This window comes from Peromyscus californicus, unplaced genomic scaffold (genome assembly GCF_007827085.1).
Source record: "Peromyscus californicus insignis strain IS unplaced genomic scaffold, ASM782708v3 Scaffold_2__1_contigs__length_46816999, whole genome shotgun sequence".
Taxonomy (NCBI): domain Eukaryota; kingdom Metazoa; phylum Chordata; class Mammalia; order Rodentia; family Cricetidae; genus Peromyscus; species Peromyscus californicus.
The window spans coordinates 28,372,797-28,396,817 of NW_026294540.1; the positions used below are offsets into that span (position 1 = coordinate 28,372,797).

General features: G+C 45.3%; 1 protein-coding gene across 1 annotated transcript; it reads right to left on the bottom strand.

Moving 5' to 3' along the window:
- Positions 1-343: 343 nt before the first annotated feature.
- Positions 344-23,751, bottom strand: LOC128120298 (paired immunoglobulin-like type 2 receptor alpha). Its single transcript, XM_052754109.1, has 7 exons — positions 23,572-23,751; positions 22,856-23,257; positions 12,706-12,906; positions 9,610-9,640; positions 7,821-7,858; positions 7,576-7,607; positions 344-7,206 (listed from the first exon to the last, which is right to left on the bottom strand). Exons 1-7 carry the CDS (start codon positions 23,618-23,620, stop codon positions 7,081-7,083), a joined length of 879 nt encoding a protein of 292 aa, XP_052610069.1. The 5' UTR covers positions 23,621-23,751; the 3' UTR covers positions 344-7,080.
- Positions 23,752-24,021: the final 270 nt, after the last annotated feature.

A 24,021-nucleotide genomic window follows, 5' to 3' on the forward strand; every position in this document is an offset into this window, starting at 1 on the left:
GGTCAACATGGCAGCCGTAGAGATTGCACAAGAACTGTGCTGTGAGTGTCCTCTCACAGGATGACCTTAATATAGTCAAGAGCCACAGCTGAGCATGGTCGCACATGACTGTCTCAGCACTTGGGAGCCAGAGGCAGGCAGATTTCTGTGAGGTCAAGGCCAGCCTGGTCTACATAGTGTATTTTGGGACAGCCAGGAATATATAGTGAGTCTCTTTGTTGTAAAAACCAAATATAAATAAACAAATTAATAGCCACAGAGGAAGGTTGTGATCGATAACCAAGCACATAGGCTCCCTCAGCTCTGGTATGGCCATGTGTGGAACCACACAGTGACTAGGATGGGTCGCGGTGATCCCAGGGCATGGGCCTGCAGTTACTTCTGCCTCAGAGTCGCTGCTCTGTCTGGAGACAGAGAGCCACATCATGGACCCGGAGACACTGTATTGAAAATCCTGGGGGCTTGTGTGGGACAGGGGAGGGCAAGGAAGAAGGGAAGAGAGTTGGGAAACTGAGAAGAGACAAGGGAGTGGGTGGAGAGGTGAGGGATGTGTCCTGGGGATTAGGAGGGGAAATAGGGACTGTGGTGACAGGCAGAGGTTACAATTGCATTGTAGGGCATGAAGAACATCCAATGGGCGCCTACTGTTTGTATTTGGCTTAGGTTGGGACTGTGTGAAGATGCTCCATAGACGGACTAATTGGATCCCTGCTGTAGGACCAAGTGAGTCAGCTACATCCTAGAGAAGTAACTCCACCTCGAGGTGATGGGGAAGGGTAGAAGTGGGAAGAACCACAGTATTAGATTTGGAACAAAAAGGGGTGAAGTAGGGTGGAGGGCCTGTGATGAAGCTTAGAGTAGGGTGGGGTTCCCTCTGAGTAGAGAATGACAGACAAGGTCAGAGGGACAGCAAAGACTTGTCACAACTGCAAGGGAAAGATCCTGTTGGCAGAGGCCTGGACAGAGCCAAGGGAAAGGAGTATGAAAGAAATCTCAGAGTTGTGGAGCCTGAGGTGACATCTGAGGGACAAGGAAGCCAGAGGAATCAAAGCCAGAGCCAGGGTGGCTCACCAGGTGTGATGGCTAGTTGAGTTCCATCAATGGACTGCCAGATTTTCGTGCCTTCTTTTGTGTTCAGATGAACTCGGCAGAAATACACTGTCTGGTCCTTTTTCTTCAAGTTCAGAATTCTGAGGACTCCAGATGTCTGAGGCTGTGTCCAGTTCAGGATGAGCCGGTTCTTGAAATGTTCGTGTATGAAAAGTGAGGTGGAGTTGTAGATAAATTCCCCATGGAAGTGCTTCCATCTCCAGAGAATCCTCATCTGTGAATCCTCTGCCAACCCCCAGGGGAAGGAGAAGGAGAAGGGGATCTCGATGGAGCTGCCCTGGACACCAGAGAGGCGGGTTGGTTGGTTGATTCCAAAGCTATTTACTCTTTTGGATCCTGCAGAGTTTCCTGTGAAGAATGGGGAGAATCTGACCCCTCTACAGGGGATAGAAAGGACAATACAGAATTTCCGACTCTTCACCTACAGGTGTGTGTGGGACACAGAGCAGGACTGTCCTTATGGCTGGTGGGACAGAAAAGACAGAGAAGGGTTGGTTGAACCACTCTGAGGATGAGCTCTCTCTTGGGGTTGAAATGACCAGCTGGCTCCTCCAGCAGACACCTGTCCACATGACAGCCTGCTCTTCCCAGCCCCACCAGCCCCTCCTGTGGTTAGAGCAGAGTCCCTGCTAACAAGGTCCCCAAACTCACCAGCTTGCAGACATGCACCTGACAGCAGCAGAAGCAGGATCCAAGTCATGGCCTGATTCCCTCCAGGAAGTGAGACCAGCAGAGCCACCAGGCAGGAGAGGAGCCCTGTGGACAGATCCTGGGGTGTGCAGGTGTCAGGAGAGAATCGGGGTAAAGTGGCACACAACCACCAAGTCTTCTCATGTGGAGGACAGAGTGGGGCAGGACCTCCCCATCTCCACCTCCTTGTGACCAGCAACTTCCTTCATGATTCTGGCTTCTGCTTTCCCACACTGCAGAAGATCCTTCCTTGTGGTCACTGAGAGGATGGCCATGCCCTTGAGCCCAGCCCTCATTATTGACAGGAAGATATGGAATTGACCTCACCATGCCGGGCTCTCCTCTCTTCCACCTTGACCTCCTGTCTTATCCAGTCTTGTCCATTTCCCATGTGGCCTGTAATCACTGGTTCCTCACCTCCAGATTTCCTCCACTCCTGCCCTCCCCTCCTCAACTTTTTCTCATTATGTGTCCCACAATGCTGATTGTCTGTCTGTCTGTCTGTCTGTCTAATAACCTCAGGCACAGAAGTGGTCAGTTTCTGCTCACTTCAGACACAACGAGGATGGAGGTGATGAGGAAACACATTCAGTCCCAGCCCTAGCTCGGTGTCCCCACCACCATCTGCTCTTTGTCCTCTTCTTGTCCTTCAGGAACTCTTCACAGCACCCGGCAGAGCCAAGGCCCATGGGACACTCTTGCCCTGGCCTGCTGGCTTGCCTAGTCTGTAACTACCATAGGCTTCCAGGGTATTGTCTCCCTCCCCTAGACAGTGACTCAAAAGCTACTCCAGTTTGTCCTCAGCTTCACTGCTGCCACCTGCTGGCCCCTTAATCCCAAGACATATGCTTTGTGAGACTCTCATGGCCTGAACTCAAGTGAATCCTCATAGGGACACTGCGATGAAATATTATTTATGTCCAGGATGCTGTTATCAGTCTCCTGTAATGCCAACCATGTTTCCCATAATAGCAGTGACTGGGCCTGGCAGCCATGATACTTTCATGGGGGAGGGGCACTATCTGTAGAAGAGCAGCCTGGAGTTTTGGTATGTATGCACACATGCACACATGTGTGTGACCATTGGGAGTGTCAGCCTGCAGTGTTAGTACCCGGCTGCTGCTCAGGCTGTAGCACATGTCTGCCTGGCCCCTGTAGAATGAATAAGTAAATATAATGGAAAAACCTGAAAATGGGCATGGTGGTGCATGCCTTTAATTCTAGCATTTGGGAGGCAGAGGCAGAGATGAGTGAGCATCTGTTAGCTTGAATGTAGACTGGTCTATATAGGGAGTTCTAGGCCAGCCAGGGGTACATAGTGAGAACTTGTCCCCACACCCAAAAAGCAAACAAACTAACAAAAACAAGGACCATCTAACCAAAGAAATAGTTCAAGGTGCATGGTGTCCTGAGAAGGAGTAATGCCCGAGGTTGTCCTCTGGCCTACACAAACAGGAGCACACACTTCCTTGCACACATATGCAGCTGCACACAGACACACACAATCATACAAGGCACGTCTCACAGCTGATCTGCCACCACATGTTTACACAGTCCTCATCCTGACTAAACATGGCCTCTCTAGGCATGGCTATGTGATTCTTCAGACCCCAGTTCCTGATAGTGTCCCCAGCATTCAGACTCGAACATTATACCCAAAAGGCTCAACACTCTCTCTATTTCTCTCCGAATTCTCCAATTCCAGAAACTCCCCTCAAATTACTCACAGTGCACTTCCTGTGGGTCCCGACCCTACAGATATCACCATTGATGAAAACTGTCCATCTGTCCACCCATCCTTTCACACCACCTACCCTCCCACTCATTATTTGTTTACCCCAGTGACAACATACAGACCCAGAGTTACCTGTCCAGACTGGGTCCTGAGGAGAGTGGAGGAGATGCTAGAAAGGGTGGAAGGATGGCGGCTGGTGGTGTAGACAGGACACTCAGGCTGCACCTGAGACTTTACATTAGCACAGTTGCCCCACCCCCATCTGACCTCTTCTTTCTCCCCTAGGATGACATCATCATCTTCATCTCCCTCATGTGTTGCTCAACCCAAGCATGAGCATCTTCCTGCACCCCTGCCTAGGGGACCCCAAGAAGAGACTCTATAGTGTACTAAAGGCCCAGTGAGTCGGGCTGGGTGACCAGCTCAGTCTCTTGCTCCTCTCCATGAAGTCTCCCAGCTTCTGCAGATAGCCAAGGCCAGACACAGAAACTCACAGGTCACTGAGCTTGAGGTCACAGAAATGGAGAAACGCCCAATTTCCTCTTCAACATTATATATATTATTTAAAAGAAAATATTAATTGTCACAGAATTTGTTTATGTGAATCTAAAGAGAAAACTGGTGACGTCTTCAAGTTCTCTGTCTCCAACCAAAGTGAGCTAATGGATGACCAGCCTCCATGACCTCTCTGGATTTTTATGAGATTTGCTGTTTGTTTGGTTTTGAAACAGAGTCTCACGTAGCCCAGGCTGGCCTCTAACTCAGTAGGTACTAATGGAGCCTCCAATTCATGGTCTTGCTATCTCTACAGTCAATCATTGGGATTACAGGAATATGCCACTTTGCCTGGCTTCTTCTAGTACTTCTTTTAATCGCCTGGCTCTGGCCAGGAAACACAAATCCCCAACACTGGTAGCCATGCTAGAAGCCATGTCTGCTCCCCATTCCAACAGTGATGTTCCTTCACCCTAAGGGGATTTGACCTAAACGTTGTTGAGAATGTTGGTTCAGTGAAGTCTTTGCTGTGGGCTCCTTTGCTGTTTGTCCTTTTTGAACATTGGAAACTGATATGGCAAGTCACATGACCCCTGGAGTAACAGCTTTGAGGCTCCTTACCTGTGCCCAGTTGTCTGGAGGGAGGAGATGATGAATGGACACTCCCATAGATGACTGGCCAGACCATTATCCTGGTTGTCGGCTTGTGTGAACACCCCAGGGATGCTCAGAGGAGACACCACCTCAGCTGACAAGATCCCTGTGACCGTGGCTGCTTCTGAGTTCAGCTCTCCTGGTCCTTTGCCCTTGTCCATGTCCTTCTCCCTCTGCTTCCTTCCCCTGCCTTGAACTCATGTCTCCTCCCTGCTTTCCCTGCTCTGCACTCACCAAGCCTCCCTTTTGTCTCCCTAGAAACTGGCTCTCTAGCTTTCCCTGTGAGTGCAGGCTGCTGCCACCCTGCAGATTCAGCCTCAGGGTTTGAATCCCAGTCGGACTTCTGCTGCCTCTCAGGCTGCTGCTCTCCAGCTCTCAGATGCTGCTCTTACCTCCTGGAGGGCTGAGCCCCTAGGAAAAACTGGGAACTTATATTTGATTCATATGTATCCAGGCAAACAGCCGTCCACACAAAATAGAATTATACCTTTTGTAAACAATGCCAGTAGCTTCTCAGCCTGTAGTGAGATTTCATGCCCTTTCCACACTGAATTTTATCTGTTTAAGCTTGTGTAGATCTTATACCTGCTGTCACAATCACTGTGAGTTCATTTGTGCAACTGCCCTGGTGTGTTCAGAAAATACAGTTTCCACTACCTCTGGCCCTTATACCGCCTTTTGTCCTGACCCCCCTCTTTTCTTAACGATCCTTGAGCCTTGGGAAGAGGGATGTGGTATGTCCCTATGAGGACTGAGGTGCCACAGTCTCTCATTCTCAGGACGTTGACCAGTTGAGTGACTCTGTTAATTGTCACCTGCTGCAAGGAGAAGCATCTCTGACAAGGTTGAGAGACGCACAGATCTGTGGGGACAGCAGTGAAGTTGTTAGAGTCACTTTAATTCTATGTCCGTTAAGTAGAGGATGGGAGTGGATTTTCCTTAGGGCCTAGGATTTGTCTACACACAGGTTCTTGGACCTGTTAACAGTGCCAGGTGTGGGTTCCAGTCTTTTATAAGAGCAGCAAGCTGTCCCAACTGCTGATCCATTCTTCCAGGCCCTTGACATTTCAGATAAAAATGTACTAGGTAAGGCTCAGAAGTGTTCAGATTTGTTCAAGACCCATGTTGAACACACAGCTAACACAAAGCTGGAGTCCAAGAGTGACATGAAAGTCCATGTTCCTCATTCTATCCTTTCAGACGCTTTAAACATAAGAATCCAGAAATCTGGCTTGTAAAACATCAGGATAGGTTGACTTAAAGGGACTCTCAAAATGTCCTTTGTTCTCTTTAGGCCCTAAAAAAATTTAAGTCTCCCGAAAGCAAGGCCTCAGTGACCAACTTACCTGAGGAGAAGGAAATTAAAATTGTATCAAAGTGCCCTGGTCCACCAGCTCCACACGGGGCTTGTCCATGGGGAAAGGAAGGTCCTGGACCTCAGGAGCCCCTGACACAGGAGGCAGCAAGGATCCCCCCTGAAGATGATGGTCCCAGTGACCTGGACTTGGAGCAACTCATGGGAGACATTGGAGAGGCAGAAGAGAGAGGGGAGTCGCAGCAGGGGGATGGCTCAGAGGAGTTCCTGGCGGGCCTCTTTGAGGAGTAGTGTGCTCTGGTCCTTCTACTGCTAACTACCTCTCAGTGATCCTGAGCAGATGTTGAATGTCGGGGTTGGTGACCTGCTCCAGGCTTCAGGTCAGAGCTGTGCATCCTGGGTAATAAAGCAGGTCTATGGGGCCACTGCTTAGGCTGGGCTTCCTTTCATGTCCCTGTGGCACCCTGCTTTCTCTGGAAAGTATAGGAGGCTGGGGACAGCAGCAGGACCCAGGCCTGGGGAACCTTCAGAAAAGCATGTCTGTGAGTCCTGGCTCCCCAACTTCCTGGGAGCAACATGGACTTAGGAAAGCATTGTGACCATTTGCTGTTTAGTTCCCTGTCTCACACATCTATCTAGGGTTGTTGCCGATGTCCAGTGTGGTGGTCCATGGGAATCAGTCACTGTGTACTGGTTATTACCCTCCCAGATGTGAGTGTACATCATGTAGACTGGCTGCCAGCATTTGGGGCATCCCCTGCCTTGGGCAGCTAGAAAAAAGTGATAGAGGAGGGGATCTTAGAGGGCCAGAAGTTAAGGGTCATGTGAGTGACTCTAAATTAGATTCATTTAGGCTAATTCTGTAGATTTTTATTTTTGTGAGAAAGGTCTAGGAAGTTAAAAAGGGAACTGAGAATTTCTCATTTTCTCTCAGCTCAAACGTCCTGACCTGTGAATTTCTGTCTCTGGCCATGGGTATCAGTGACCCAAGAGATTTTGTCTCTGGCTGTGGGTATCAGTGGAAGCTGGGAGTCTTCCTACTAGAAACAGAGGTGACTCTGAGATGGTCACCCAGACCCACTCATTTGGCCTTTACGATGGAGTACACAGTCTCTTCCTGGGGGTTCCCATGGACGGGCTGGCAGGGTGGTGTTCCCTGAGAGGCTGAGCTTGAGAGGGCAATGGAGGCGTACACAATGTTGTTATCCTGTGGGGACAAGAGGTTAGATGGCAGCAGTGCAGCTGTGGCCACCATAAAGCAGCAGCTGCAGCCTGAGTGTCCTGCCCACACCTGCAGCAGCTGCAGCCTGAGTGTCCTGCCCACACCTGCAGCAGCTGCAGCCTGAGTGTCCTGCCCACACCTGCAGCAGCTGCAGCCTGAGTGTCCTGCCCACACCTGCAGCAGCTGCAGCCTGAGTGTCCTCTCCACACCTGCAGCAGCTGCAGCCTGAGTGTCCTGCCCACACCTGCAGCAGCTGCAGCCTGAGTGTCCTCTCCACACCTGCAGCCTCCCCCCTTCTGCCTCCTTCTTCAACATCCCTTTAACTTCCCTCAGGCCTGAGTCTGAGTGGCTTACCTTGGGGTTCTCTTTGGGGTCCATATATTGCCCTAGAGAAAAAAGAACATGGAGTGCTGAGGTCAAGCTGTGACAGGAAGGGAGACAGATGGCTGGGAGTTCCAACAGTGAGCCGAGGACTTTGGTTATGTGAAGGGACAGGGTGAAGGAGGGAAAAGATAAATATGAGGGTGCTTATGTAAATGTGGAGTCTTAGGAGAAGAAGGCAGAGCCCAGTGGGGATACAGGAAGCTGGCAGAATTTACCTTCAGGTTCAACATTCTCAGTGTTTGCAATGAGGTCCCTGAATAGGAACAAATGGACAACATATCAGAATCTGGACAGGAAAGAGTTAAGACACCAGGTGCTGGGCTGCAGAGATGGCTTAGTTAGGAAAGTAAGTGTCACATAAACAGAAGTCCTGATTGCAGACCCAGGACCCACAGAATGCTGGATGCTGGAGAAGCAGAGACAGGCAGATAAATCCCTGGAGTTCACTGGCCAGCCTGGACTAACAGATGAGCTCTAGATTAGGTGAAAGACCCTGTCTCAAAAAATAAAGTGGAGGGCTGGAGAGATGGTTCAGCTGGCAAAGTGCCCACTTCCCAAACACGAAGACACAGATTTAGATCCCTAAGGATCCATGTGAAAAAAGCTGGACACGATGTGCCTGGAGAGTGGGGTGGAGAGAGGAGGATCCCTGAAGTTCATTGTCTGGGCAGCCTGGCCCAACTGATGCGCTTCAGGTTAATGAGAGACCCTGCCTGAGGGGAGTCACCACATAGACTCTGGCCTCCACACACATGCACAGGTGCACACACACACACACACACACACACACACACACACACACACACACACACACATACACACACACACACACACACACACACACACACACACACACACACAAAACAAACAAACAAACAAAAAAGCAAACCATTTATGCAGGAACACAAAATAGATTGGAGAGCAATTTAGGAAGACACACCATTGATCTCTGGTTCCTAACCTCCTGGGCACATGTGGATGTGCACCTGCACATGTACTCACACAGGAACATGTTAAAACATACACAGAACTGGGCATGGTGGTGCATGCTTGTAATCTCAGTGCTCAGGAGGTGGAGACAGGGGACTCCTCTGTTCACTGACCAACCAACCTGGTCTAACTGTGAGTTCCAGACTAGTGGGAGACCCTGTCTGAACAAAACAAAACAAACCCCCAAACAACCTGAAGTGTGTCAGTAGGACTGGAAGAAGGGCATCTGGTCAGAAAAGCCCCAGGGAGAGGAGAGATGGGGGAAGCTGGGATGTAGTGTGGCTAGTGGATGCTTCAGTTATACGCACAAGGCCCTGGGTTCCATCCCAGCATGTCATATACCTGGTGTGGTACGTTGCCTGTCCTTCCAACAGTTGGGAGGTGGAGGCAAAAGATCAGAAGTTCAAGGTCATCCTTGGCTACAGAGTGAGTTCGAGGCCAGCCTGGACTAAATGAGACCCTGTCTCAGAAAAAAGGGGTTGGAGGAGGAAGGGTGAGAGCAGGCCATGTACAGTAGGAAAAGAAGAGGCAGGAGAGAAGGGTGGAGAGGTTGGGAGGCGGAGAGAAAAGGGCAGAGATGTGGAAGATCTGGAACAAAGGATTCTGGGGCAGTGGGGCTCACTGACCATAGAGACAGACAGACAGAAGAAAGGAAAAGGTGGGAGAGCTGTTGAATCCAGGCGGATGTTCAAGGCTGAGAGGAACCAGAGACAGAGAGGGAAGCCCAGGAAATGGAAGGAGAGAGGGAGGAAGTCTGAGGCCTAAAGGGGGTGTTGTTCTGGGAAGGAGACTCCTGAGACCCTCTGCACTCCTTGTCAGTGAGAATCTGGTGCCCTGAGGAGCCTGAGGTCATAGAGGACAAGGAGGGAGCAGACAGGATGAGTCAGTGATTAGGGAGGTGTGAAGAGTCCTGAGTGTGGTTCTCCTTTTTTTATGTTATTTGAAGGGCCTGGAGAGATGGCTCAGTGGTTAAGAGCACTGGCTAGTCTTGCAGAGGACCCGGATGTTGCTCACCTGGCTGGGGTTTCAGCTTTAGTCCTCTGTCCTGTGGGGAAGAAACAGTGTCAGTGTGACATCAGTGCTGATCCTCCATCATCCCTCTCAGCTGTCCTGTGTGTTCAGACCACCTTCAGAGGACAGGGGAGCAGAGAACCTGCCCCAGGCAGTCAGAGAGGAGCCTGAGCTCCCTCTGCTGGGCTGTGTCCTACACAGCAACCCTCCCCAGATCTCTGCTAGGTCCATGTCCACCCCTGTCTCCTCTGCTTCCTTCACCAACCTTGAGTTCCCCTCACTCCACCCCTGCCTCATCTACTCTGCATTCACACAACTTCCTTTGTGTGCCTTTAGAGACCGCCTCTTTCTGGATTATATTTCACTCTACTGATCTATTTGTCTTGGTGCATACTTTGCTGTTTTAATGACCACAGTTTTTTCCCACTTATTTATTATATGGTAGGGGGTGTGCCGCAGTTTGTATGGAGGTCAGAAGGCACTTGCAGTAGTCGATTTCCTTCACCATGTGGCTCCCACGGTTGGACACTGACACCTTTTACCCTCTGAGGGCTACCGTATTCTTTAGAAAAACTTATTATTCATTTATTTATTTAGCTACCATAGCTTTTAAAGTTTTTTGTTATTGTTTTGTGTGGTGGTATTGTGTTTCCCAAAATATTGTGCACCCTAAAATTAATTTCTCTGGGGCCAGAGAACAGACAGCTACTAGATACAGAGGCCAGAAAATGGTGGCACTCACACCTTTAATCCTAGCATTCCAGAGACAGAAATCCCTCTGGATCTCTGTGAGTTCAAGGCCACATTAGAAATAGCCAGGCATGGTGACACTCACCTTTAATCCCAACAAGTGAGCTTTAATCCCAGGGAGTGATGGCAAAAACAGAAAGATATATAAGGCGTGAAGACCAGAAAGGAGAAGCATTTGGCTGGTTAAGCTTTTAGGATTCTAGCAGCAGTTCAGCTGAGATTCATTCCGGATGAGGACTGAGAGGCTTCCAGTCTGAGGAAACAGGATCAGCTGAGGAACTGGTGAGGTGAGGTAACTGTGGCTTGTTCTGCGTCTCTGATCTTCCAGCATTCACCCCAATAACTGGCCTCAGGTTTCATTTTATTAATAAGAACTTTTAAGATTCTTGCTACTTTTTGTTTTTAGAATTTTAAATTTATGTGCCATGAGAGTAAAGCCTGTGGGATTCAGGAGAGGGCTTCAGACAGGCCTGCAGCCAGAGTTATAGGGGGTTGTCAGCTGCCTGATGTGGGTGCTGGAGCAGAACTCGGGTTCTCTGCCAGAGCAGCCAGTGTTCTTAACTCTCTGTGTTTTCTCTTTTGACTTACAAGTATACTTTTCTTTTTGTTCTTTTTTTTTTTCCTACAACTCCGTGAGATCCACACAGCACTTCAAATACAACCGAAACTCAGCTGGTCATCCCATCCATGTGCAGGTTTGAGTGAAAAATCTTCACCACAGGCATACCTATTTGAAATCTTTGTCGTAATTGGGAGGTTATGGACCATTTAGGCGGTGCAGCCTTCTGGAAGAGTTATGTGTCACAGGAGGTGAGTTTTGAGAACGTATTGCCCCGCCTCACTTCCAGCTTTCTCCCTGGTTTTCTGCATGTGTTGAAGATGTGACTTCTCAGTGTCCTGCTTCAGCTGCCCCTCCACTATTAACCTTCCTTCTGGACCACAAGCCAAATCCAATTCTTCCTTCCACAAGTTACGTTTGATCATGATGTTTTATCACCACAGTGGAAAAGTAACCGCCATTACACACTCTCAAACACACTTCCTCTTTCAGTCCCTATATGGCTTGGTGGTTTCACCAGAGTGTTTCTCAACACACTCAGACTTGTTCCTGTTCTCTGTCCCCATGTCATCCATCTAATCACTGAGTGTTTGTTTGAGGACTTCTGCACCCAGGGATGACTTTGAACTACTGATCCTCCTGCCTGCCCCTTCCACACACTGGAGTTACAGACATGCACTACCACACCAGGCTCATCACAAAGTCTGAAAGCTTTTGCCTCAACATTTTCCTGGTTCTGGCCATTCATCCCCATGTGCAGGTCTACTGTGGCAAAGTGACACAGCCTGGCCCCCTCCAGTCTGTTCTCTACACCCTAAGACTGTAATGTCAGAACCAGCTGCTGCTCAGGCCACATCACCGCCCTTCACCTCTCACAGAGACACTGTCCAGACACTGTTCTCTCCAGCTGACCTGCTTCCATCCAGGTCCCGGGTTTCTCACCTGGGAGTGATTTTAGTCAATGATGGTATTAGTGTCCACACATACTGTTCCCTTTCCTGCCTCCTTCCTGGTTCAGCTTGTGCAGTGAAACCACCCCTATCCAAAGCAGGATATAAAAAGAACCCCTCTTTCCTCTTTGGAGTCCTTGCCATGTTGGTGAAGCCTGAAATCTCCTTAGAGTGCCCTACCATGTTGGTATCTACATTTCTGTCTGTCCATGGCATCGATAACTTTTAGTAAACTCCTTCCTCCCTGGTTATCTGTCCCAGTGACCCTCTTGAATCCCCATCTGAGACCTTTCACACACACTGATGTCATCATAGCACTTCATTTGTCCTCTTGTATCAGAGGCTTGGGGACCTGATTTACCAGTTTCCCTCTGGTCATCTCCTGCCTCCTTTACCAGCAGGACACTGCTCTCGAGTTCCTGAGATGTTTTCCCTTTCCTGGAAGGCCAGAGAGTGTCCTCTACACCACTCCCAGCCCTTTCTGAGCTATTTTGTAGAAGGAGGAGGGTTGAGATAAATTCTTATATAATCCAGGTTAGTCTTGAACTCAAGATCCTCCTGCCTCCACCTCCCAAGTGCACTTACTGAGGTGTGGATCACCATTGGCTGTCATTGTTTTCATTTTTTAATTGTATTAGATTATTTTATTCACTGTGTATGTGAGTGTGCACACTCCAGTGTGTTAGAGGACAATGTCCAGGACTCAAGCTCTTTCCTGACTCAGCTATCCCCTGACCCTCCCATCTGGGCTGTCGTCAATCCCCTTCCAGGACTCTGGTGTAGACTGTTCTGTGGAAACACTCACGAAGTGTGATGGGGGTATAGTCTTGGACCACTTACCTTTCCTTCTCCTCCACCCGAGGAACACTATCAACCCCAAAACCCCAGCCAGGAGCACAGCAGCAGCCACTGCCAACCCAACTGTGGTTCCCAGACCCAGGGGCTGATTCTTCCCACTGTTCTTCCCTTCTGTGGCTGTAAGAGCAGTTCTGGTGAGTGCAGAAGTTGCAGTGGTGGGGCTTGGAGAGGTGGTCTTGGGGGCTGGGAGGAGACAAAGGAAGTTAGCATTGAAGGTGATTGGGAAGTGTAAGCCATATAAACCTTTTCCTCCCTAAGTTCTTTGGTCATGGAGTTTTTCACAGCAAGAGAAACTCGAACTAGGACACCTGCTGTTCCCTGAATCCCAAGTCATGGGCTCTGTTCTAGTTTCAAGTCCTCTGTTGAATCCCCATAGGGACCTGCTGTGGGATGATTTCTGTCCAGGTTGGTGCCATCAGTCTCCTACAGTGCCAACTCCATTTCCCCAATAGCGGTGACTGTACCCTGCAGCCATGCTGCTATCACAGGTGTCGGGCACTTCCATGGAAGAGCAGTGTGGGGCTTTGGTGTAAGTGGAAGTTTCTGTCCCTTCAACAACTCCCTAAACCTGGCAGCTACTTCCCAAATTACCACCCAGAGACTTATGTAATTAATATATATTATATTATATATTAATATAACTATATATAAATGCACTGCTGGTAGCTCACGCTTATTACTAACTGGCTCTTACACTTAAATTAACCCGTAATTCTTATCCATGTTTAACTTGGTACTTTTTCTCAGTAGGGCTGTCTCATCTTGTCTCCTCTGCATCTGCCTGAGGACTCCTGACTCAACCCTTCCTCTTCCCAGCATCCCCAGGGACCTGTGTGTGTTGCCATGCACTTGTAATCCCAGCACTTCAGGGGAAAATAGGCAGATCTCTGTGGCTCACTGCCAACTGTCCTAGCCCACTTTGTGAGTTCAGCTTAGAGAAAGACCCATCAAAGGAAAGATAGGAAGAGAGGGAGAGGGAGAGAGAGACAGAGAGACAGAGAGCTAGAGAGAGGGAAAGAGAGACAGAGAGAGAGAGAGAAATCTATCACTAGGGGTCTCTTTGCTTAGACATAAAATAGAAAACGTGCAAAGGAGAGTACTATTGAATTGGCTATAAAATTAAAATTATGGAAATAGAATTAATTTGTCAATCACAGTGTTCTTTTCAATACTTGTTGCAAATATTTCTCCAGGTGCGATATCTTTGCCCTAAATGAGGATATTTTGCTTGGATAAAACATTTCTTTTGGAGTCTGTGGATGCAGCTCAGTGGTGGAGTGCTTGCCTAGGGTGCACAAGGCCCTGAGTCCATCTCAAACAGGGGACACAGAAGTGGTAAAATAACTTTTGGTCCCAGCCCTTGGGAAAGAGTTCAAGGCCATCATAGGTTATATAGCAATTTGAGACCTGCATGGACACATGAGACTCTGTCTTAAAGAAATGGAAAAAAAGAAAAATGTGTTTTTATTGTTAATTTTAATATTTTTAAAACAAGGGGCAGGAATATTCAGTTAATGAATTAATTTTTAAAATGCTGATTGAAAAAAATACTGGTGGAAGAACTCACAGTGGAGATGAGGAGTAAGTCAATGACAGAGCCCTTGTCTAGTGTGCACGTGGCCCTGGGGACAAGAAAAAAGACATAGTGGTTCAAGGATGAAGCTAAAAACATAGAAAAACAATGGAGGGATAAAGGAATACAAGTCTGCCAGGATCAGCTTATTGGAGAAGGTCAATATGCGTTTGCACAAACACAATGTTTATATGATGTCCAAACCCTAATTTTATGTTGAACGGCAGCCTTGAATGCATGGGACAGAGTTGAGGAACCAGGAAAAAAACTGAGTCATTTACAAAGGTTATACAAGGCCCAAAAGAATCTTTCACAGATTTTTTACAAAGACTGGCTTCAGCAGTAAAGAGAATGGTCCTGGATTCAGAAGCTAGTCAGATAATAATTGAACCTTTGGCCTTTGAGAATGCAAATGCAGCATGCAAAAGAATAATCAGGCCATTAAAGGCAAGATCTGCACCTTTGAAAGATTGGATTAGAGACACGGTTAATGTTGAAGCTCATGAGCATGATGCTATGTGGGTAGGAGAAGCAATTTCAAAAGGTTTGAGGAATGTTAGATGTTTTGGATGTGGAAAGCAAGGACATTTGAAAAGGGACTGTAAACAGGTCATTCTTGAAACAATGTTTCTTCAAGGAACAATGGCAACAGAATGCCCCTTCCTTCTGGAGTATGCAGAAGGTGTGGTAAGGGAAAACACTGGACCAACGAATGTAGATCAACAAGGGACAGACAGGGTAATCCTTTGCCTCAGTGTTCGGGAAACTCCCAGAGGGGCCTCATGCAGGCCCCAATAGCAAATCCAGTTCAAACCTTTCCTGCAGTCATAGATGAAACCCCTACTCAGAGCAATTAAATAACCAAATGCCTATTGGAATAAGTCATGCTGGTCAGGATGATGAAACAGAGAGAATAGAAAATTCAGGAGAAAACATAAAGAAAATTTTTTGGCAAACTTCTATTAATGAACAAAGACCAAAATTATCAATAAAAATAAATGGTGTTTTGTTGTCTGGTCTGGTAGACACAGGTGCGGATGTTACCATAATTGCACCAAAATTTTGGCATCTAACTTGGCCTGTTCAGGAGGTAAATGTTCAACTGTTAGGAATTAGGACATTATCGCAGGTGAAACAGAGTGCAAGATGGCTCGAATGTATAGGTCCAGAAGGACAGAGAGCAAAATTAAAACCATATGTGGCTAACATAGCTATGAACCTGTGGGGTCGAGACTTGTTGCAACAATGGAATACTCAGATTAACATCCCTCCAATCTCAGAAACAAATCATAAACTAGCACATGTTTCTGAGAGAAATATTAGAAGGCATTATTCTGAGTGGTCACCAGCCATCCATATTATACAAGAACAGGGCACAACAACTGATAATCTTCCAAAGACACCAACAGCTCTACCTTTAAAATGGTTAACAGACAAGCCTGTATGGGTCCAGCAATGGCCTTTAACAACAGAGAAACTACAGGCTTTAGAAGAGCTGGCAGAAGAACAGTTAAATGCTCATCATATTGAAGAATCAACTAGCCCTTGGAATTCTCCTGTATTTGTTATTAAAAAGAAATCTGGTAAATGGAGAATGGTACCAGACCTTAGAGCAATTAACAAAGTAATTCAGCCAATGGGCTCTCTACAATCTGGAATTCCTTTGCCTACTCTGTTACCAAAAGGATGGCCTCTCATAGTTATTGGTTTAAAAGACTGTTTCTTTTCAATACCCTTACAAGAAAAAGACAGAGGAAGATTTGCTTTCACAGTGCCTACTTATAATAATTCTCAACCAGTTAAAAGATTTCAATGGAGGGTCCTCCCACAGGGAATGTTGAATAGCCCAACTCTGTGGCAATATTTTGTACAACAGCCATTGGAAGTGATACGTAAAAAATTTCCTAAATCTATAATTTATCATTATATGGATGATATTTTACTAGCTGACTCAAATGCAGATACTTTAGAAAGAATGTTTGAAGAAGTAAAGAAAATTTTGCCTTGCTGGGGATTACAAATTGCTCCTGAAAAGATACAAAGAGGAGATTCTATTAATTATTTAGGATATAAAATAGAGTTACAAAAAATTAGACCCCAAAAGGTGCAAATTAGGAGAGATAGACTACAGACTCTTATTGACTTTCAAAGATTATTTGGAGATATTTCTCATCTACAAACTATTGTTGGGGTAAAAAATGATGAACTGCATAATTTGTTCAAAACCTTAGAAGGTGACAAGGACTTAAATAGTCCAAGAGAATTATCACCTGAAGCTGAGAAAGAATTGGCCTTGGTAGAAAAGAAAGTACATGAAGGGCACGGGGATTGTATTGATCCAAAGCTGGATTGCATTTTCGTTATTTTACCTTCTAGGCATTCTCCTACAGGAATATTAATGCAAAGGGAAGATATTATATTGGAATGGATGTTTTTACCAATTAAACCAAATAAAAAATTAAAAACTTATGTGGAAAAAATCTCTGACTTGATTTGGAAAGGAAAATTGAGACTTTGTCAATTAGCAGGAATAGACCCAGCAGAAATTGTCGTACCTTTAACTAAGGAGGACATTGAAAAATTATGGACAGAAAGTGAACCTTGGCAAAGAGCTTGCAGCAATTTTTTGCGAGAAATTAACAGCAAATATCCCAAAAGTGATAGAATTGATCTTATAAAGAGAGCTGATAGGATCTTGCCTCGAATTGTATGGGGAAAAAACCCATATCTGGAGTTCGTACAGTTTATACAGATGCCAACATACAAGAAAAGGCAGGTTACAAATCAGAAAATTTAAGTAAAGTGGTTCAAAGTCTTTATAATTCAGTTCAAAAATCAGAATTGTATGCTATTCTGTTGGTATTAATGGATTTTTCAGAAACTCTGAACATAATAACTGACTCTCAGTATGCTGAAAGAGTAGTATTACATATTGAGACTGCAGAATTTATCCCTGATGCTTCACAATTAACTTCACTATTTATTCAATTACAAGATACAATCAGGAAAAGGAGTCATCCTTTATATATAACTCACATTCGATCCCATACTGGTCTGCCAGGCCCTGTAGCACAAGGCAATGATGAGATTGATAAATTATTGATAGGAAGTGTGCTGGAGGCCTCAGAATTTCATAGAAAACATCATGTCGATAGTAAAGGTTTAAAAAAGGATTTTTCCATAACCTAGCAACAAGCCAAAGAACTAGTAAAGAAATATCCTACTTGTTCCTTCTACAATCAAACGCCGTTACCAGCAGGATGTAACCCAAAGGGTACTCAGAGGAATGAAATCTGGCAGATGGACGTGTTTCACTTTGCAGATTTTGGAAAATTGAAATATGTACACCATACCATCGATACTTATTCAGGATTTCAATGGTCAACTGCTTTGAGTTCTGAAAAAGCTGATTCTGTAATCACTCCTTTGCTAGAAGTTATGGCCATCATGGGTATACCTGCACAAATCAAAACTGACAATGCTCCATCATATGTCTCTGTTAAAATGAAACAGTTTTTTGCTTATTACAATATAAAGCATATTACAGGCATACCACATAATCCTACAGGTCAAGCAGTTATAGAAAGATCAAACAGAACTCTAAAGGATATGCTAAATAAACAGAAAGGGGTAACAAAACCCCCCAGAAATAGACTGCATAATACTCTATTAACTTTGAATTTTCTCATTGCCAATGAGAAAGGAACAACAGCTGCAGAGACATTGGATAATAGAAAAAACTACAGAATTAAATCAACCTATATACTTTAAGGATGTGCTGACCTCAGAATGCAAACCAGGGTATGTGTTATGTTGGGGACGAGGTTTTGCTTTTGTTTCTACAGGAGAAGATAAGCTGTGGGTACCATCAAAATTGATAAAGGTTCGATTTGAACAAGAGAAACCTCTTAATTAGAGGAGGTGATAGTTCTTCAACCAGCATGAACATCCAATTTAAACTAACTTATACCAGTAACACATGCCTTTTCATTCAATCAGATAATAACTTGCCAAAAAGGAACATCCCCAAAATTAGTCTTGGGGAAAGGTTTGTGTTTTTGTCTTTTAGGAGAATGAAGGTTAAGGAATTTGAAGAACACTGGACAAATGAGACAACTGAAGAAAAGGGACAAATCATCTATTCCAGGAAACAGAGTGAAACGGCTTATGCATATATATTATCTAAAAAATTTTATGTCTTCCTAAATGTTTGTTTCTGCTTTTCTTTATAGATTTAACACTATTGGTCTTCTAATAGTCCCAGTTCAATTAAAATTTAAAGCTGACTTTGGAGTTGGGAATGGCTCTCTCCTTCTTTAAATTCAAGCATGTTGTTAAAACGAAAATGCAAACTCCCTGTATCATGCCAGAATAAAAGAGCCATCTTCTGCTATGGGACAGGAGAAAAGCCAAATTAATTAAGGGACTATTCGATTACTAATCTCAACTCTTTGATTCTATTCTGATTCTTTAAACTTTTCTTAAAGTATGAATTTTATATCAAAATTTATAAGATTAATATATATAGATATATAGTTATATATACATTTTAAACTTTGTTAAGATATGAATGGTCATATAGAGTACTAATTAATTCTAGAAAAAAGGCTTCAATTAGCTGCATATATATGTCTTTGTGTTCGAGTCTCTTATCAGTTTTCTGCAGGAATTCACGGCCAGGCCTAACATCAACTGAAGTCTCCAGGAAGACGATGGGGCCCCACAACAACAACAATTCCACATGGACAATAATAATATCACTAAGCTGTCAAACATCATCTACAGATCAGCTTTGAACTACAAGGTGCTTAGAGCAATTTTGAGATGACTAGCTGAGATGATCCAGTCTCAAAGACTACTTGAATAAGGACTTGAGATAAACCCTGAACTTTGGCATTATACACAGACTGGATAATGAAGGATATAGTTACCTTTCCTAGAATTTGACAATTAATCCAAAATTTTTCTTTCAGGATAAAGATAACTTCGCCCATACCCAGCAGGAAGCAATATTAAGAATACGACTCCCACATTCCCAAAGAAGTGGTGTGGGGTGGGTGGTTTTTTGGTCTTTTTAATGGGTTTTGGTTCTGGGATAATTTTCATTGTTTAGGGGGGTTGGTTACAAGTTGTTGTCAAGGGTTAGAAAAAGGCTAAGCAAAGGAGATTAGATTTAAGGTTCTTGTTTTGAAAAAAAAGAGAGAGAAAGAAAGAAAAGAAAAGAAAAGAAGAAAAAGACAATTACTAGTTTTAAATACTTTACATTGGATTGGATTGTTTTATATTGTATGCAAATTATATTGAAATTGATATTGTTAGAAAATGCTATATGTATATTTCTAATTGTACTTATACTGTTCATTTAACAATGCAATTTTCTGATCCTTGAATGTTATTATTACCAACTATTAGGATATAAAGAAATGAAAGTTAGTAGTTAGACATTACAATAGAACTTGTATTCATATTAGATATGTTTTAAAAATTGAGCAGATATATTTTAGACAGGTCATCTTCAAACCCTTCAGAGATCTGCAGAATATGGCATTTAAAACGTTTTAATAACTTAGAAAATTTTTCTTTTTTGTTATGACTATGAGACATGTTGGCTCCTGGCAGTACCAATCTACTTCAGAGAAAATATGGGCATTGAAGAAACTGCATATGGAGTTGACTTTCATTGTGGCAAAAGTTAGCCACTGGACAACAAAGTATCCTCAAATCAACAGGACAAAATGGACAGACAGGACATGAAACAAAGGACTACTGATTTTTGCCAAAACAAGTGTGGTTATGGCTTTATCAAAAGGCATCTTCTGAGGCCAGGACAATATGGCACCATCCCTGAAGTGGCCTTCACAATTCAGAAAAGGTACAGTGCCCTTTTCTTCGAAGGCAGCTGAACAGGCAGTGGGCCGATGGCTTCTGATGTGTTATGGAACAGCAGCTGAAACAGTTATTCTTGAAGAATAACTAAGCTCATGCCTCTCAATAGTAGACTGGCATTTGATAGAGGGATGTGGAGAAGAACAGAATGCTGAGATGAAGCCATATATACACAGCCAAGAAGAATGGACAGCTGAATTAAAAAAACATCAACAATTTCCAGAATTTAAAATCCTGAATCATGACATGATACTAGTGGAATTCAGGTGTTTCTGGTACATGGACTGCTCTCACCCAATGTGAGGTTGAACTGTTGACCTTGTGTACATCCTACTTCACAAATGAGTCTGTCAGATGCGCTAAGCCTATAGGCTGAAGATGATGCCCCAGCACTGTGGAGAAACCTCAGGTGACTGTCCAGAAAGCTGGCTGTTTCTGTCAACTCACAAATTTTTTGGAAGTTGCTTGCATGCACTTCCTGTTTTTATTTTTGTTAGCTAATATTATTTCCTTCTTGGGTCTCTGAGGGAGTTGAAGATTAGTTAGTTATAGTTGAAGGTTAGTTATAGTTGAAGATTAATTAGGATAGAAAGTGAATTAGATACATTTTGTACTTACCAAAATAGGATAGATAATGAAATTATTTTCTCTGAATTTGTCAAATACAAATGGACTAGACATTGTTTAAGTATTTATTACTTGTATATATTGTATATAGTTATTGTACTTTTGTATATAGTTTTTTTGTTAGTTATAACCTTTTTCTTTTTTTCTTTTTATTAAAATAGAAAAGGGGAAATATGGTGGTATTTTACTTGTACTGAAATGTGATTTTAATTGTACGTTAATAAATAAAGTTGCCGGGGGGTCAGAGTTATTAGAGCCATATCAAGAGTGTGGCGGTGGTGGCGCACGCACTTAATCCTAGCACTTGGTAGACAGAGCTAGGTAGATCTCTGTGTGTTCAAGGATACAGCCAACATTGGAGACACACGCCTTTAATCTCAATACCATAGAGGACCTGGAGGCCTGTACATACAGGCAGTGACGAGGCAGTCATGTGTTTGGGTTTACAACCAATGAGAAGGCAGAACAGAAAGACTATAAAGACAAACACACAGGAAGTAGCTCCCTTTCGGAGAGCTCTCTTGGTTGAAGAGGATCACTGAAGCAGGAAGGGTGAGGCTCTTAGCTCTGACCCCTTAGCTTTCTTCTCTGAATCGGCTCTGTGTTTCTTATTTAATAAGACGGTTGTTTACATCTACACATGGCTGCCTTAAATTGATCATTCTACAAGCACCTAACAGATTACCGCCAAGGCTGGAGACATTGGTAAAGGAGGAAGAGGGAGGAGGCTGGAAGAACAGAAGCCATTTAGGAAAACATGTAGGAGACACAAGAAATGCAGATGTAAGGTGCCTGTCAAGTCTGTCTGTGGAGTTTATCCTGAACCAGTACAGGGTTAAGATGAGGAGTGGTTTGCCAGGGGCAGGCAGGTGGGTCTAATTTGGAAGGGACAAACCCACATTTCACTGGAACTTCTGACATTGGACAATGTAATTAATGATAATTGATTATTTGACTATTAATTTCATATTTTATTTTCTAAATTTTTTTATTAAATTTTTGCATGTGTGTGTGTGTTTGTGTGTCTGTGTGTGTGTTTGAATGTGTGTCAGAGGTTAACCTTGGGTGTTCCTTCCTCAGATGTCATACATCTTATTTGTAAGACAGACCATGTGAGCACCTGTAACCACAACACCATGGGAGATGGAGACAAGAAGATCAATGGGGGGCTTCACAGCCCATCAGCCTAGCCCTAAACAGTGAGCTCCAGGTTCAGTGAGAGACCCTGCCTCTAGGGAATAAGGTGGGTCTAATTAGAGGAGGACTCCCAATGACTATCCACCTCTGGCATTCCCAAGCACAAAAATTAAACACCCCCCCCCACATGAACCTACACAAACATACATGCACACACATGCACATATATACATGCTTACACCATATATACATGCTCCACATAATCAAGACAGAAGGCAGGCAAGCAATAGTGTGAAGTCCACAGAGGCCACGTGTCTACTGCTTGAGAGATGTTTGGAGGTTCATGAGGGTCTGTGTGGGAAAGGTGAGGGATGGGGAGGAAGGAGAGGAAGAGGGAAATGAGGGAGGGAAAAAGAACCTGGAGCAGGGAGAGGTGAGGGATGTGTCTAGAGACTGGTGAAGTGGGGGGACCCAGAGGAGGAGGGGTTCACGTGACCAGAAGGCACCTACTGTGGAAGGCACGAGATATGGTGTAAAGTCTAGATATAACGGAGACCCTGACATGGGACCAGGTGAAGGCCGCTCCATCCTGGAGAGGTCAGATCCACGTGGATTTGTGTCAACGAGGGTGGGGTGGGCAGGGCGGTAGTCAGTTTGGAGAAAGGAGCAGGAGACTGGGCCATCTGGGAAGAGCTGAGGCTGGGGGTGGGGTGGATCTGAGGCCAATGAGGGGCAGCTCAGAGAGAGCAGCTAAGGTTTGTGGATGGTTGTGGGGAAGAGGAAAGGTGGAGTTGTCAGAGCTCTGGGGAGAGGACAGAACACATGAGAGGAATCTGAGGAAAGGGTCAGAAGTGTAAGATCTCTAATGACATGTATGGTACAAGGAAGCCAGGGCTACCAGGGCCTGACCTGGGATGTGCTCACCAGGAGTGATGGTGAGTTGGGTCCCTTCAACTGGTTGCCACTCCTCCACGCCATGTCTTGTGTTCAGACTAACACGGCAGAAGTACTTTTTCTGGTCCTTCTTCTTCAAGTTCAGGATTCTGAGGACTCCAGATGTCTCAGGCTGTGTCCAGTTCTGGATGAGCCTGTTCTTGAAATGTTTATGTATGAAAGGTGGCGTGGAGTTGTAGATAAATTCCCCACGGAAGTTCTTCCATCTCCAGAGAATTCTCATCTGTGGATCCTCTGCCAACTCCCAGGGATAGTAGAAGGAGAAGGGGATCTCGATGGAGCCGCCCTGGACACCAGAGAGTTTTGCTGGTTGGTCGACCCCAAAGGCATTTACTCTGTTAGATCCTGCAGAGTTACCTGGGAAGTACAGAGAGAATCTGAAGCTGCTGCAGGGATGGAAAGGACAACCCAAAGCTTCCTGAGCCTTCACCCACAGGCAGGTGTGGGGCACAGGGCAGGACTGTCCTTATGTCCACTGTCCCATATGGACAGAACAGACAAGGAAGGGTTGGGATGGACCCACTCTGAGGATGAGCTCTCTCTTGGGGCACAGAGGACTGACTGGCTCCTCCAGCAGACATCTGTCCACATGACAGCCTGCTCTTCCCAGCTCCACTGACCCCTCCTGTGGTTAGGGCAGAGTCCCTGCTAACAAGGTCCCCACCACTCACCAGCTTGCAGACATGCAGCTGACAGCAGCAGAAGCAGGATCCAAATCATGGCCTGATTCCCTCCCAGAAGTTAGACCAGCAGAGCCATGGGGAAGGAGAGGAGCCCTGTGCAGGGACCCTGGGGTACTCAGGAGTCAGGAGAGAATCAGGGTAAAGTGGAACACAACCCTTGGGCCTTCTCATGTGGAGGACTGAGTCGGGGAAGAACCTCCCCATCTCCACCTCCTTGTGACCAGCAACTTCCTTCATGATTCTGGCTTCTTCTTTCTCATGTTACAGAAGATCCGCCCTGTGGTCACAGACAGGATGGCCATGCCCTTGAGCCCAGATCCCATTTTTGACAGAAAGATATGGAACTAACCTCACCATGCCGGGTACTCCTCTCTTCCACCTTCAACTCCTGTCTTACCCAGTCTTGTCCATTTCCCATGTGGTCTGTCATCACTGTTT

Bases quoted from the DNA above. Each gene is read 5' to 3' on its own strand.
- LOC128120298 (XM_052754109.1), bottom strand. From the start codon at position 23,620: ATGATTTGGATCCTGCTTCTGCTGCTGTCAGCTGCATGTCTGCAAGCT. The intron at 12,907-22,855 runs GTCAGGCCCTGG...GTCTCCTCCCAG, and splicing joins TCCTGGTGAGCACATCCCAG to CCCCCAAGACCACCTCTCCA. The intron at 7,207-7,575 runs GTAAGCCACTCA...TTGTCCCCACAG, and splicing joins ACCCCAAAGAGAACCCCAAG to GATAACAACATTGTGTACGC.